The sequence below is a fragment of the Pseudopodoces humilis genome, chromosome 2, assembly GCF_049639895.1.
Source record: "Pseudopodoces humilis isolate 2021_Gansu_Grassland_sample_001 chromosome 2, ASM4963989v1, whole genome shotgun sequence".
NCBI classification, from domain to species: Eukaryota; Metazoa; Chordata; class Aves; order Passeriformes; family Paridae; genus Pseudopodoces; species Pseudopodoces humilis.
In genome coordinates, this window is record NC_142201.1 from 89,306,163 (window position 1) to 89,319,955 (window position 13,793).

At 38.9% G+C, this 13,793-nt stretch overlaps 1 protein-coding gene across 1 annotated transcript in view; it reads left to right on the forward strand.

The window, feature by feature from the left end:
* Nucleotides 1-1,825: 1,825 nt before the first annotated feature.
* POLQ (DNA polymerase theta) overlaps nt 1,826-13,793 on the forward strand; it is a 48,258-nt gene continuing 36,290 nt past the window's right edge. Inside the window, exons 1-7 of the mRNA XM_014253283.2 lie at nt 1,826-1,960; nt 2,657-2,787; nt 4,174-4,330; nt 8,280-8,388; nt 11,039-11,258; nt 13,126-13,270; nt 13,368-13,514. Of these exons, the coding sequence (XP_014108758.2) occupies nt 1,891-1,960; nt 2,657-2,787; nt 4,174-4,330; nt 8,280-8,388; nt 11,039-11,258; nt 13,126-13,270; nt 13,368-13,514 (979 nt within the window). The 5' untranslated portion in view covers nt 1,826-1,890. The remainder of the gene's footprint in view (nt 1,961-2,656; nt 2,788-4,173; nt 4,331-8,279; nt 8,389-11,038; nt 11,259-13,125; nt 13,271-13,367; nt 13,515-13,793) is intronic.

Genomic DNA, 13,793 nt, shown 5'->3' on the forward strand with positions numbered 1-13,793 from the left:
TAGTGTTTTTAAACAACAATTTGCATCTGCCTACTTTTTACTGTTTCTTAGCATTGTTTTAATAAATAAAAAAAAGGTTAGTGTCACAGGTACACTTCTGTACATCGATCTCTAAGCCACAAGTTTCCAAACACATGTTCACTTGTAATCTAAAGATATTCTTCAAAGAGCTGAATCACGTAATCCTTTACTTATTCCATCCTTTACGTGAAATTTGTTGGTTTTAACACTGGAAAAAGCTCGAGGTCCTATCACGTAGGGTTTTTTATGTTTCTGAATCCTAATTCTGCCAGATTAGTCACTGTATTTGATTTGCAGGGCAAAGGGTGGACTATGAGCTTCTATGAGAAGCCACCAGAAGTTTTCCCTAGGTCGGACAGAGCCAATGCCAGCCAAATCCAAGAGGAACCTGCCACTGAGCAAGGCCAAGGCTATCAGCAACGGCAGTAGCACCTCTGCGATAGTGTATTTAAAAAGGGGGGGGGAAAGGCTAGGTGTTTTTAAGATTTTGCTTTATTTCTCATTATCCTACTCTGATTTGATTCATAATAAATTGATTTTCCCCGAGTCAAGTGTTTTGCCTGTGATGGTAATTGGTGGGTGGTCTTTCCCTGTCCTTTTCTTCACTCATGAACCTTTCATTGTATTTTGTCTCTCCTGTCCTGTTGAGGAGGGTAATGGCTTTGGGTAACTTTGGGTAGCACCTGGTATCCAGCCAGGGTCAACCCACCGCAGTCACAGCTTAGGATAGACAATTCTGGTCTCCTCTGACTTCCCCTTGGGAAGTCTGTTCTGTTTTGTAGCATATTTCTGTTCTCTCCCAATGGTGTGTAAATTTTTGTTTAGTATTTTATTGTACTTTTATTATACAAAGTGAAGCAAAGCTGTGTAGAGGAGACTGATCATGCAGCAGTGACAGTCTAGACTGGGGTTAACCTCAAGGCAGCAGCTGAAATTTTTAGTGTAATGAGAAAAAATGCTGTCTGCTTATGTAGGCTGGTGTTATTAATCTAGCCTGCCCTTATGCTGTCAACAATGGTGGGAAATTTCTTTCAGAGTTTTTTGAATGTACCAGTAGAAGAACAGGTACAGTAGAGGCAGTATACACAATTACTTAGTTTCCATCTCAATTTGACAAGGTCTTTCACAAAAGGCTTTTATGGGAGTGATATATTTATGGGTGATAGGGTAGGCATTCCTGTGGATCAGGAACCTGAATGGGACAAAAAGCTTGAGTTTTCTTAATGATTTGGAAAAAGGGAGGAGAAGGAGAGGGAGGAGACAGTGTCTGTAGTCAGCACAAATTTGTTTTGGGTTACTAAGACAAGAAATAATCAGCAAGGAACTTAATTAAGCTAGAGAAACTACAGAAATCTCAGTAGCAGTAACTTAAAAGGGAAATGGTGTGGGTGAGGACAAGATGGCAAATACATTGCAATGCTGTTACATTAATCAGTGCTGAAGCTGTCTTTGTGTATTTGGTAACGGCTGCTCTGTCTCAAAAGCAAATACTAGGGCAAGAGTTTGGTGAAGGAATTAATTGAATGTGGAAAATCTTACAGGAGGAAAAATTGAAAAAAATATGTCAGAAGATAAGAAAAACAGTGAACCATCCGCATAAAATACTGAAAAATATAGGGAAGATAGTTTATTGCCTTTTCTTGTAATACAGGAGTTTATAGAGAAGTTTGACATTTAGGTGTATGACCTAAGTGACCTCAGATGGAAAGATGATACTTGACTTTTTAAATTTTATTTTTATTTTCTCCTTCCAAAGGGCAGTATCAGCAGGTAAATGTTCCTGAAGACCAAGCAGACAAGTTGCTCCTTGCAAGCTGGGGTCTCCCCAAAGCGGTTGTGGACAAATACCACAGTCTGGGGGTAGTGCAGATGTTTGAATGGCAAGCAGAATGCCTGATGCTTGGACAAGTTCTGGAAGGGAAGAACCTCGTTTACTCAGGTATGCAAACATCTGACAAGACATTTACAAGGACTTCTTGATGCTGAAACATTTGGATCTGGCAGCTAGAAAGGTTGAGATCCTTTTCTGGAGATGTCTTAAGATCTGTCCCATTGCTGTACCTCAAACTTGACTTAATGGTCTCCTTTCCAGATGTGAAGAGGGATTTTTTGCTCCAGTTTCTCTGTTAAAGTTCCTTTAGAAATTGATAATTAAGAGTCAGCTAATGGTGACTCTTTCTTATTACAGACTGCCAGCTAGGAACTGAATGATAACAACAATTGAAGATATACATACTTCTGAGAATATTATTTGCTATTAGTTTTTTTCAGTCCATTTATCATTTCTGATCACGTATGGTGTGTGGGGTGTTTGCACAGAAGGGTAAGCAATGCAGAAGGAGAAGTAGGACTGGTGGACTAGAAATCTGTAGGAAATGACAATTGGTTGTCTAACTTTCATGGGAAAAAGGTTCTGGAGCAGCACTGAAGAACTTAGAAGAGAGGTGGGTGATTTTTAGTCTTCTTGACTCTTTATAGGGGTGACTGCAAATGTGGTTGTGGGTGAGAGACATCAGCTGAAGAGTCCCACCCCAAGTTCTCCAGTAACTACTTTCTGTGCTAGATTTGTGATGCTTGTTCTTTGGAGTTATTTTTTAAACTTAAAAAATTAACTACCCCCATTTTTTTTTTCAAGCTCCTACCAGTGCTGGAAAGACTCTTGTTGCAGAATTGCTTATTTTGAAGCGAGTCCTGGAGACTCGTAAGAAAGCTCTTCTCATCCTTCCCTTTGTTTCTGTGGCCAAGGAGAAGAAATGTTACCTGCAGGTAAGTAGCATTCAAGGAGGGTGAGTTTATGGGTAGTAGTTGTTGGGTCACATTTTTTAAACAGAAATGCAAAAACATGGATTTTGGGAGGAAAAAAAAATTCCTGAGTTTTTTCAAAAAGAAGTTGTAGATAATTTAAAACTTGCTCTAAGTTGGAGATAAAAAAAGAAACTTTTAGCCAAAAAGGTAAACTTAGAAAAAAATTATGGAGTCAATTAAAACATTTTATTTTAGCTTTGACTTTTAAAGAATTGTTAATTGCATTTATTCACTGGTTTGATAATATACAAAATTTAAATGGAGTTTCAAATGAAAGATTGTGTTAAGAAAAGTACAAAGGGAAGGTGTAAATGTTATCTTAAGGATATAAGTATATTTTAGCTTTCCTTGGGGTATTCCACAACAATTTTGTGCATTTGATTTCACTTTGACTTTCCTTATTTTTTTTCTGCTAGAATATGGTTATGTCTTGGCTTTCTTGCCCCAGCTATTCAAAAAATAAAATTACAGTGAGAACATTCTTCAAGACATAAATACTTTTTTTTTAAAAGCTTCCATATCAAATGTTGTTGCCATTAGGTAATGACAATGACTAAAACCACATCCAAACCCAGCAGGAATTTTTGTTATAGTTTCTAGCAGTTAAGACAGTTTGGTTGTTCATTAACTGAGATGGTATCTTAATGTTACAAATTGCTAGGGAATCCTACAAACTAAGCGCAGTCTTTGTACTGATTTATAATGGAGACATGTTTTTGCTTTAATCTTTTAAAACTGGAGGATTATCAGTGCTCTGTTCTGCTACTCCTGGCATGAGGTGTGACCATAGCTCTATATACTTGAACTCAAAGGGTGACCTGTGAGGTCCAAATATTTGTATCTTTTGTTAATGCCGTGTGGGATGTATCATAACTTTGGCACTGCAGTAAGGAGACCTGGAAGGGAAGTTACTGTTTCTTGGCTTTCAGTGTGAGATGTGTCATCACTATATTTGGAGTTCCATGTTTGGCTTTTGCTCAGGATTTCTCAAGTGGAAGGTGTCTTTGTACATAACTCACTGATGTTATAAACTGTCACACTGTGTGTTCCCTAACATTTTTCATATTAAGTCTTCTTATACAAAGCAGTCGTCCTCATATTTTACTCAGTTATGTACACTGTCTTGTAATATGTACTGTGTGGCTTCTGCTTTGGAAATGAAAAATGACAGTGGGAAAAAGAAGTGTCATTAACTGGCTGAGATGTGGCTTTAATCTGATTAGTTGGCATTAAACGTACTATAAATTGTAGATGTAGAGTGCAGGCTTTAATGTGAGATTCCAGCAGGCATTGGTCAAAATTCAGAGTTGTAACCTTGGCATGATGTTCTGTATCCTTGGAAAACAGGCCTTGTTTCAGGAGGTGGATGTGAGAGTTGAAGGCTACATGGGAAGCATGGCTCCTGCTGGACGTTTCTCTGCTCTGGATGTTGCTGTCTGCACCATTGAGAAAGCCAATGGACTAATCAATAGACTCATAGAAGAAAACAAAATGGACTCACTGGGTAAAATACTACTGCTTGACCATTGTGGGGTTTACATATTCTGAGTACATGTGAAATCATAGGATATTTCAAATTTTCTGAGTTCTGTATGTGACAGACTTACCAGATGGGAATATGCAGCAATTTTCTTCTTCCAGAGAACCTCTTATTTGGATTTAGGAGGACAGTCATCCCTGTTCCACGTAGCTCAGCAGCTGGGATGAGTAGGTAGAAGCTGCAGGCTTTAGTTTGTCTCAAATGGATGGCAAGCTGCATTTAACTATGATTCCCGTAGCTAGGAACTGTTCTCTAGTTAATAAAACTGAATTAAAGTTCTGAGATAAGTTTGAGTTCAGGAATGTATTATGTTCGTTTGTTTTAGACAGAGATTGTGGAGTCTAAGCTCTATCTTCATTTAGCTTGAGGAAGAGAAGGAATTACATTCTGTGCTCATCTGGATCCAGATAAGCGGAATGAATACATAGTGCTCCTCTGGGTAGGCATGGTGACTGGGAGGGCTGTGCCATTCATTTCTGTCTTGTTTGCTCAAAAACTCTCTGTCCTTGTAACATTGGCTTCTGGGTCACTGTGGCCCTGATGGCCACTAGATAATGAAAGTATTCATTAAGTATTGGGGAAGAGATAAAATCTGAAGAAGCCCAATGTGTCAGTGTACACTTGGAGAGGGAGACGTGCTTTCCTGGTCCAATCAGAAGTTTGTCATTCTCTTTTTCTTCTCTTCTCAAGAAAGCTATACCCAGTTGTGTTTTATCCAGCAACCCTTCCCATCTTCACTCTGTCCTGTAACATAGCTGGTTGCTCTTTTAAGAATATAAAAATTGCAAAAATAGATGAGGATCAAACTACTCTGAGACCTCCACCTTTGAAACTGCTATTCTGTGTGCATCTGGTATCATAATATTCTGCTGCATTGTGTACCAGAAGATCTCTTTAGAGAGAAAATGGGAAATAAAACCTTGCAGGTTTTTTCAGAGTGTGAGATCATGGGATAACACGTTCAAGCCTGGATCTATAGGGGCTGAATCACCATGAATGCTTTAGAGACTGGCAGTGGGCTGGAAGATGAGTGGGTGACTGCTGTGCAGCATTTTAAGCTCATTCAAATGAAGACTCCTGCAGTCCAGCTTGATTCTTGAATGTATATCTTCAATCCCTTCACTTGGAGGAAAACCTGTTATTTATTTCAATATATGGCTATTTGGTTTAAGGTTTTTTTTGCTTGTTTAAACTAGGGTTAGTTTGATCCCATGTCACCACACTGTACAAGCTGTACTGCCAGCACAAGGCTGACAGTGGGGTCAGGATAAGCAACTTTATGTTTGCTTGTGTGCCTTGGAAGCATACTCAGTATATTGAAATGTGTTGTTTAATGATATCATCTTTCAGAAGCTAGAGACCCAGCGAATCCCTCTGGTTGGAACCTCCATTTATTTCATCCCTACATGTTGTTGCACTTTCACAGATGAATGTACTTGAAAAGAGTCATTTAAATGTAAGCAGCCAAGTGACTACAAGATTTGAGTTCGAATATGTGTTCTCAATACCAATACCTCCTTAAAGCATCATGTTTTTCTTTCACCATTTGAAAATACCTCTGCTGCAAACCTCCATTTCCCTTATGCCCCAATATGGCCATAAAACAGAAATAAGGGTAAAATGCTTTTTTTTTTTTTTCTTTATATGCTTCTCTCACGTTAATTTTTAAATTAAAATTGATTTTAAAAAGTCATCTTATGTAAGAAATGGACAAGTTTTCTGTTTGGAGGTAAATTTTCATAAAAGCTGTAAAATACGGGTATGAACTGAAAATGCCAGTTTAGCTGTCACCCAAAGCAAGTTTGTCTGAAACTGCAAGATTGTACCTTGTCTTCTAATTAATTCTAAATTTAGACCAGTTTGTAACAAGGGTGTTTTATCTTTTGAGAAGAATTATTGGGAGATGACTGCAATCCTGGCTGGATTCCATCTCAAGCTTGAGCTATTCCTTTTGTTGATGTCAACCCCATGCTGATAGCTCACATTGCCTTTGGAAATCGTTGAAAGAAATTCAAATTCTCTGCTTGCCAGAGCTATCTTTGCTGTATGAAGCAGTTAAAAGCGGTGTTGTGTTGCTAATTCTTATATAACAGTTTAGAACATCCAGGTACACAGGAGATGATCTTCCTCTTGTTCAGCCTCTTGACACTGATGCTAAAGAAATTTTTAGAAAAATGATTAGAGAAGAATCTGCTGCTTTCTCAGTGTGTCAGCTGGGAATGGATTTGTAATGTGGTGTTGTGATACTTGTTTCTTAATTTCAACTTGAAATTAAAATGCTACTAGTTTAATTATATTAAAAAAAAAACCAAGTCCTCCTTGCTTGTCATTCAGAACTATTTAGATTTAAACAGGATGGGGAATTCAAACAACCTAGTTATTCTACAGTAAACATGTCTGGTAGCTCTCAGGTACTTTTTAGTAGGTTTTTTTCAGCTGTCTTCTAGGGACACACCTAATTTGCAGAGATAAATAGCTGACTGTGTCTAGCCTCATTTTCAGTACCTATGTAGTATGATGAAGGTCTGAAGTGACTTGTATGGATTTTACTTTGGTAGGTATCTGATTAAACTGTCCTGTCTCAGCTCTGGAGGAATTCAGACAGATTGTTTTATAGGGAAGCAGGAAGAAGCTTTTTCTGGTAGCTGAACAAATATGTATTTGGTGACCAATGAATTGCCATTTTTTATAAGCAAGAACAGAATAGAGGAAGTACAGGAAGACAGAGGAGCTGGATGGGTGGGAGTTTGTAAAAGAGGCTGATGAAGCAGTGCAGCACTCTTTTCTAACTTAAGTGGCTTGAAAGAGAAGGAGGGAGAAAACAGACGGAGAGAGAAGGAACATATGTAGGAAGGAGAGAAAAAAAAGAGAAGGAAAAATAGCATTGAGACAGATAATATAAGGTCACATTTGCCCTTAAGCTCCTGCTATTTTAGCCACACCACAAAGATATTACATAGCTGCACCAAAGAGGAAAAAAATTCCACAGCAGCTAATGAAGCGTGGTGTCCTCTGTGCCCTGCTTTTTTTGTTTAACCTTCCTTTATCCTACTCCATATCCCTGGGACCCTGTCAGCTGGCCAGAAAGGCTATATACTGCTGCTGGGATATGTGCAGGAGTGCACTGGGTGCCTGAGTAATAGTGGCTCTGTGTTTTCTCCTCAGGGAACACCCTAGTCTGGTCTGTTGTCTCCAGCTGCTGATATTCAGAAGCCTTTTTAGACATTATTCTGTTAGATATTTCTACATACCTTAAAAATTTGATGGAAGTGCTTAACAGATTAAAAAGTCCTTGGCAGGAGGTAGGAGGGCAACAAAGCTGTCACGTATGGATTTTTTTTTTTCATTAGAAAGCCGAAGGTAAATAGTAGAGCTCATTCAGGTTTGGTTAATGAAAAACAATTTAATAGGAAGCAGACTCTGTCAGTGTAATTACATCTGCTCTTGTTTTTTGTCTGACATTACTGCATTAGTAAAAAAATGATGTTTTTAACTAAGACAGTGATGTTGACAAAATTTTTGACTAGCTCATTTGGGTGCTGGAATTTTCCTTTCCAGGTACTCTGAAGCCTGAGGATTTTTCCTTGCAAGGGGATTACAGTATAGATGCTGCAATACTGTTTTGTGTGGTGTCCAGTCTAACAACTCAACCTATTTATTTTTATTTTTATTTTTATTTTTTAAAAGGTGATTTTGTGTGTGTATGTGTGGTTGTGGTGGATGTGAAATGTCATAACATCGGTCATGATTTGTCTCTGTCAGTGACAGAAAGAAGCCATTGTGGTGTTGGTAAGCATAGATGGATTTGTGAATATAAATTTCAGTCCATTCATGTGGAATGTGAAAGGATTGAGGCTATTTGTTCTTCATGTGGAGGTTTGTGAGATATGACCTGAGTGCTTTTCTTTATCAGGAGTGGTGGTTGTGGATGAGTTACACATGCTGGGAGACTCTCATCGGGGATATCTGCTGGAACTCCTTCTGACCAAAGTGAGATATGTTACGGAGAAGGTAGCAAAAAGGTGAGTAGACTGAGATGTTTATTTTTTAATGCTAAATAATTGATGACTCTAAGTATTTGTTCTCTGTATGAATGGAAATTTGGGTTAGCTCCAAGGATTTTATGAGAGTGATGACCTGGACTAATTTGTTTATTAAGATCTCATCATAGCACTTTTCAGTGTTCAGTGTTCTACTGCCATTGTAGTTAAACCCTCTTTTCCTCATGGTTTTCCATTTGTGTGCTACCATGGGATTTATCCTCTCAGGAGAAGAAGTAAGGATGATACTTTCATTTACTTCTTTAGCCTATTTTTTTTTAAAACTTTGGACTTTTTTAGAACAGTTTCACTAGCAGATTTTCCCTGCCTAATTTTTCAGTGCTTCATGGAGTGGTGTAATTATCCTACTGGAATGCTCTGGTGTGGTTGAAGAATGGGCATGCTGTTAACTTGTGCATGGTGAATTGATCAGAAGACTTAGAGGATATGTCAGTAGTCTGCTTAGTTAGCACTGCTCAGGGTGAGCTCTGCTTTTGCTTAAAACATGGAATAGCCTAGTGGTTGCATGTTTTCTTGCCTTTAGCATGATTGATTTGACACTGGAGAATTGATGCTTGAGAAGACCTCTAGATGCTTTTAAGAATTCAGTATCTAGATCCTCAGCACCAAATTGTCTGGCTGCTCCATAGTGCCCAAACATAGAAAAAAGGAAATGGAGGAGGTGGTGTAGCCTTAATCTTTATTGGTGGTGCTGAAAGAAGAGTCAAAATCAACTGTTTCCTTAGCACAGAAAGATTTTGCCAGTTTCCTCTGCTGCTTCTTAACTTGTGAGTTGTACCACTGCTGGACTAAGCAGAGACCATCTATTTAGGTCTGGGGGAGCTGTCATTTCTACACTGTCTCTCCACTGGCCACTTCACCCAGTATTTCCCATCATGATTTCCAGGAGCCAGCAGTGTTCTTGATCTAATCACATCTGACTTCTCATATTCTCCCCGTAAATCCTGGAAGCCAGTACACTTTGGCGCAGTGTGAGTGACTTTGCCACTCTTTTTCTCATGGTTTATCAGGTTGCTGCAGCACAGGTGCAGACCCACCCTCTGCTTTACTCCCCTGCATTGAGGAAGCAGGAAGAAAACTTCCTGCCAAGGGAAAACTTGCCAGGGGAAAAAAGTACAGGTGCATCAAAGAATGTCCCTGGAAAGACACAGTGTTTCAGCTTTCACCATGCAGGCATGCTAGGGCCCAGATTCTCCATCTCTCTGTCAGGATCAAGGTGACAGTGGTACCCTGTACCACTTCCTGACATGAAGGAAGAGGCTTCTATTTTTATTTTGGAATCCACTGGATTCCTGGAGCTGAAGACCACATTTTCTCTCAGATGTCCTTCTAAGTCAGTGTTTTGGGTTTTCTTTCCTCTCTGTTATTTAATGAGCTTATATAAAATCTTTCAACACTGTCCAGTCTGGCCAGTTATTAGAATGATCAGTGCCTGTCCCACAGAAGTACACTGAAGTGTGTCTTCACAGCAAGAAAATGTTCTCAGATGGCCATTGCCTGTGTGAGTGTCCATGCTTCTCCCACGAGGCTTTTCCAGACTCAGACAAAATTCTGCAGCAGATTTTTCTCCTCTTTAGTCAACTAGTGTGTTGTAGAGCTGGAATGTTTTTAATCCTTGGAGGTCAAAAGTTGCTTTAAGGAGGAAAAAGTTTCTGTAGGGACAAAAATCTGTAACTTTGATGCTGAAGCTGTACTTGCAAATGCTTGAAGAGCTTGGATAACAGAGAGTCTGCCTCTCCCCAACTTCCTTATTTCTATCTCATCAGTGACTAAACTTCTATACTAGAGCTTGTGGGTAATCTTGTTTTCTCTGTTTTGTCTTTGCCAGGATTACCAGGGTATTCTAAGAAAATTCAGGTTATTTCTGAGCTCACAGTGATTTTTTTCAGATTTTTTCATTTTTTAAAGTCTTGATTTGTAACTCAGTGCAATGCAATTAAGTACTTTTCAAACACAAGCTTAGAAGCATAAAAAAACCCCTCTATTATGTGGATGTAAAAGCCTGAATTAAAATCTAAATTTGGGTATCTAAATTAACAGTTTGTGTTGTCAGGTTTGTTAGGAGTCCATTACTTCTCACTGTCTTTAGTGAAGGCTGCTGTTCAGCATTTTAGGAACAGAAGCTACTTGCTTCTTTGCTGTACTTAGGGCTTTGGTTCCCAGATCTAGGAAGACATTAATCTAACATTATTTGTCCTGGAATGGAAACAAATAGAAGTGTTTTAATTAAGGTATTTAAACTTAGAAAAATTGCAATGGAGATTGAGCCTTTCCTTTATTTCCATGTTTTTGTTAGTGGCAAGGAACTAGCTGATCTTTGCATTTGTTTTCAGACTCTCCAAATATGCAGTCAATTTATACCTGTTGGCTGCCTAAAGAAGGTAAAGGTTTTTCGGTTCAAATTGATTAAAAGCTGAATTATCTTGTTATCAGTGCATAACCTGATGTGTTTTCTTAGAGCATGGCTTCTTTCTTTGTCAAGAAGTTGAAAAATTAGCTTTGCACTTGAGAAGCTGGAAGAAAGTATATCAAACTGGTTTCTCTGAATTCCATTTTCCTGAACAGTAGCCTGTATTGTCACTAACATTCATTTTCTTTTAACCACTTCCAGACACACAAAGAGCACCAGTCCTGGTTTTGCTGGGATACAGATAGTAGGCATGAGTGCTACCCTCCCTAACCTGGGGCTCCTGGCCTCATGGTTAGATGCAGAGCTGTACTGTACAGATTTCCGCCCCGTGCCTCTCAAGGAGTGGGTGAAAATTGGCAGCAACATATATGACTCCTCCATGAATTTAGTCCGAGAATTCCAGCCCAAGCTGCAACTGAAGGTAACAAAACTCTGAGCAGTGGCTTTGGGATAACACCTTTTGTAGTGCTAAAGTTAAAAAGTCAGTTTCTTGGTATGTTTTTATTTATTTTTAAATAGATGACATTGACAACTTCATCGTTTACTTCATAGATTCATGCTCAAACTGAGAATAAAACTGGTATTTTTGTCTTCTACTGACTTAAACAAAAAAACCCCAAAATACACACTCATGAAGGTCTTGAAGGTTCTTGAATCTGACTTGAAGACAAAGTTGACTTTGCAGTGATGTTGTTTCTGAGTACTTAACAGGTATAAAAAGTTTATTCTCCCCTTACCCACCACTCTGTCTTGTGTGTGGAAATCTACTTCCTTTCATAAATGTAGGTAAGTATTTCCTGCTTAGGCCAAGGAATTTGCATTCATAACTGGGAGAAAGTATTTGTATTAAAATCTGGCAATGAACCTGCTTATGTTCACCTGCTAAATGACTAATTTTGACATTGATTAGAAGGCAGATGTCCATCCTAATTCTTCTGAATCTGTTTTCAGTAGCTAGTCCTTTTGCAAGCTTGAAAAGGATATGGAAAGTTAAGGGTAACATACTATAATTATTTTTTATGGGTATAAGTGGGAAATTTGAACTCTCTATTTATAGGTCCTTTTCTGTGGAGTCTTTGAAGGGTGAATTCTCTCTGCAGTCCTTTGAACTGCTCTGTGGAATTCTAATGTAGTAGTTGGGCAATATGGGCTGAATGGCAGCAATATTTTGGAATGTTTTGCACCCCCTTCTTGCTGTGCACAGACATTCTCTTGTCAGTACCATGGGGGCACAGCAAACAAAAAATATCCTAGAAACAAAGGAAATGCTTTTCACTGGAGCATTTGGAACTTAGCTTTTATGTGGTCACATTGAGGAGGTGATACTGCATTTGGATATTTTTGGGGTAGTTGCTTTGGATAGTTACTAAATTAAGCGAGAGAAAGAACTAAACTAGGCTTATGACTCAACGGTTTAAAGGAGTTGGCTTATTTTATAAGACTGGGGGATCTTGGGCTTGAAATCTATCACTGGACCTTCAGACTTCTGTGCCTCAGACTGGACCAGTAAAAGGGAAGTTGATGACTTCACCACTTCAGATGAATTTGGCTGAATCCTTGCAGAGCAGTTCCTGCCATTGCCCCCCTGTTTTCATTTGCATTTTAGTGCCTTTTATTTTTTGCTGTATGCCTACATTTTTTTCTTCTTCTGTTGGCCTGCTTGCTACAAGAGAATCTGGCATAGCCAAGCATTACAGATCAGTTCAGAGACTCTCTTAGGATCTTAAAACCAAAAAAGCTGTAAATAGCAGGTTTTTGCATGAACATCTATATAAGTATCCCTAAAAGCCTTCCACTGTGCTCTGAATACTTGCAGTCTGTGGTCAGCAGTGCTTGCTGAGTGCATCTTATTGGGGATGCTTAGACTGCTACAGGTCACACTTTTAGTTCAGACATCCAAGTTAACAAATTTTCCCTAGTTAAAATAAAGGGGGTTTTCCTTTGGGGCTCTTCCTAGTTCTTCTCCACTGCTGTTGGCCACGATGTGGAGATTGCAGTGATTTATTTGTGCACTGTGTGGCCTTCATTCAGAAAAATATTTCTGAAAGCAAGTGTGAAACATTATATGTATTCATGGTAGGTCTAAAACTGCCCTCAACAATGTGGTCATACTAGTGCTTGGACTTCATAGAGTGAGACAGAAACTAAGATAACAGTGCTCCATGTTCTTTGTTTGCTTCTCTTTCTGACCGGAAGTAGAAGATTCCTACTGGGATACAAAAGAAGAACAGCATTTACAAACCTCATTCAATCTGAGAGTGTACTGAAAACATTTTATCTCAATTCAGGGAGACGAAGACCATATTGTGAGCCTGTGTTATGAGACTGTTTGTGGTGGCCATTCAGTCCTGCTCTTCTGTCCATCCAAGAACTGGTGTGAGAAGCTGGCAGACATCATTGCCAGGGAGTTCTACAGTTTGCAACAAACTGAGAGTAAGAGAAAAGTACTTAATAGAAGACTACAGTATGCACAGTGCCTTTAATGAAAATTAATTTTAGTAGAAACTATAAGAATGCTTTTTCTCTCAAGGTTCTGCAAAAAACTTAGCCCTTGCCCCTGTTGTTGTGGACAGAGAAGGGATCTGTGAGGTCCTGGATCAGTTAAAGCGTTCGATTTCAGGCCTGGATTCTGTGCTCCAGCGTACTTTGCCATGGGGAGTGGCATTTCATCATGCAGGTATTCCTGAATATCTTGGTCTTGAATTCAGTAATGGGTAAGTCATATGGGTTCTTTTTACTGCAGGTATCAGCAATTTACCAGCTGCTTTTTTAAGCATTTTGTAGCTTATGACTAAATAAGCTTTGAGAATCCCACAGTTACAGGCAAATTTGAAATCCTTTATTTTGTGGCTGAAGACTTTCATTCACAAATTGTTTTGTTAAATCTTCTTTCTGTTGTGTTGGACAGCAACTTCTGGAATACAATTTACCTGGTCTTTTCTTTGTGAAATGCCTG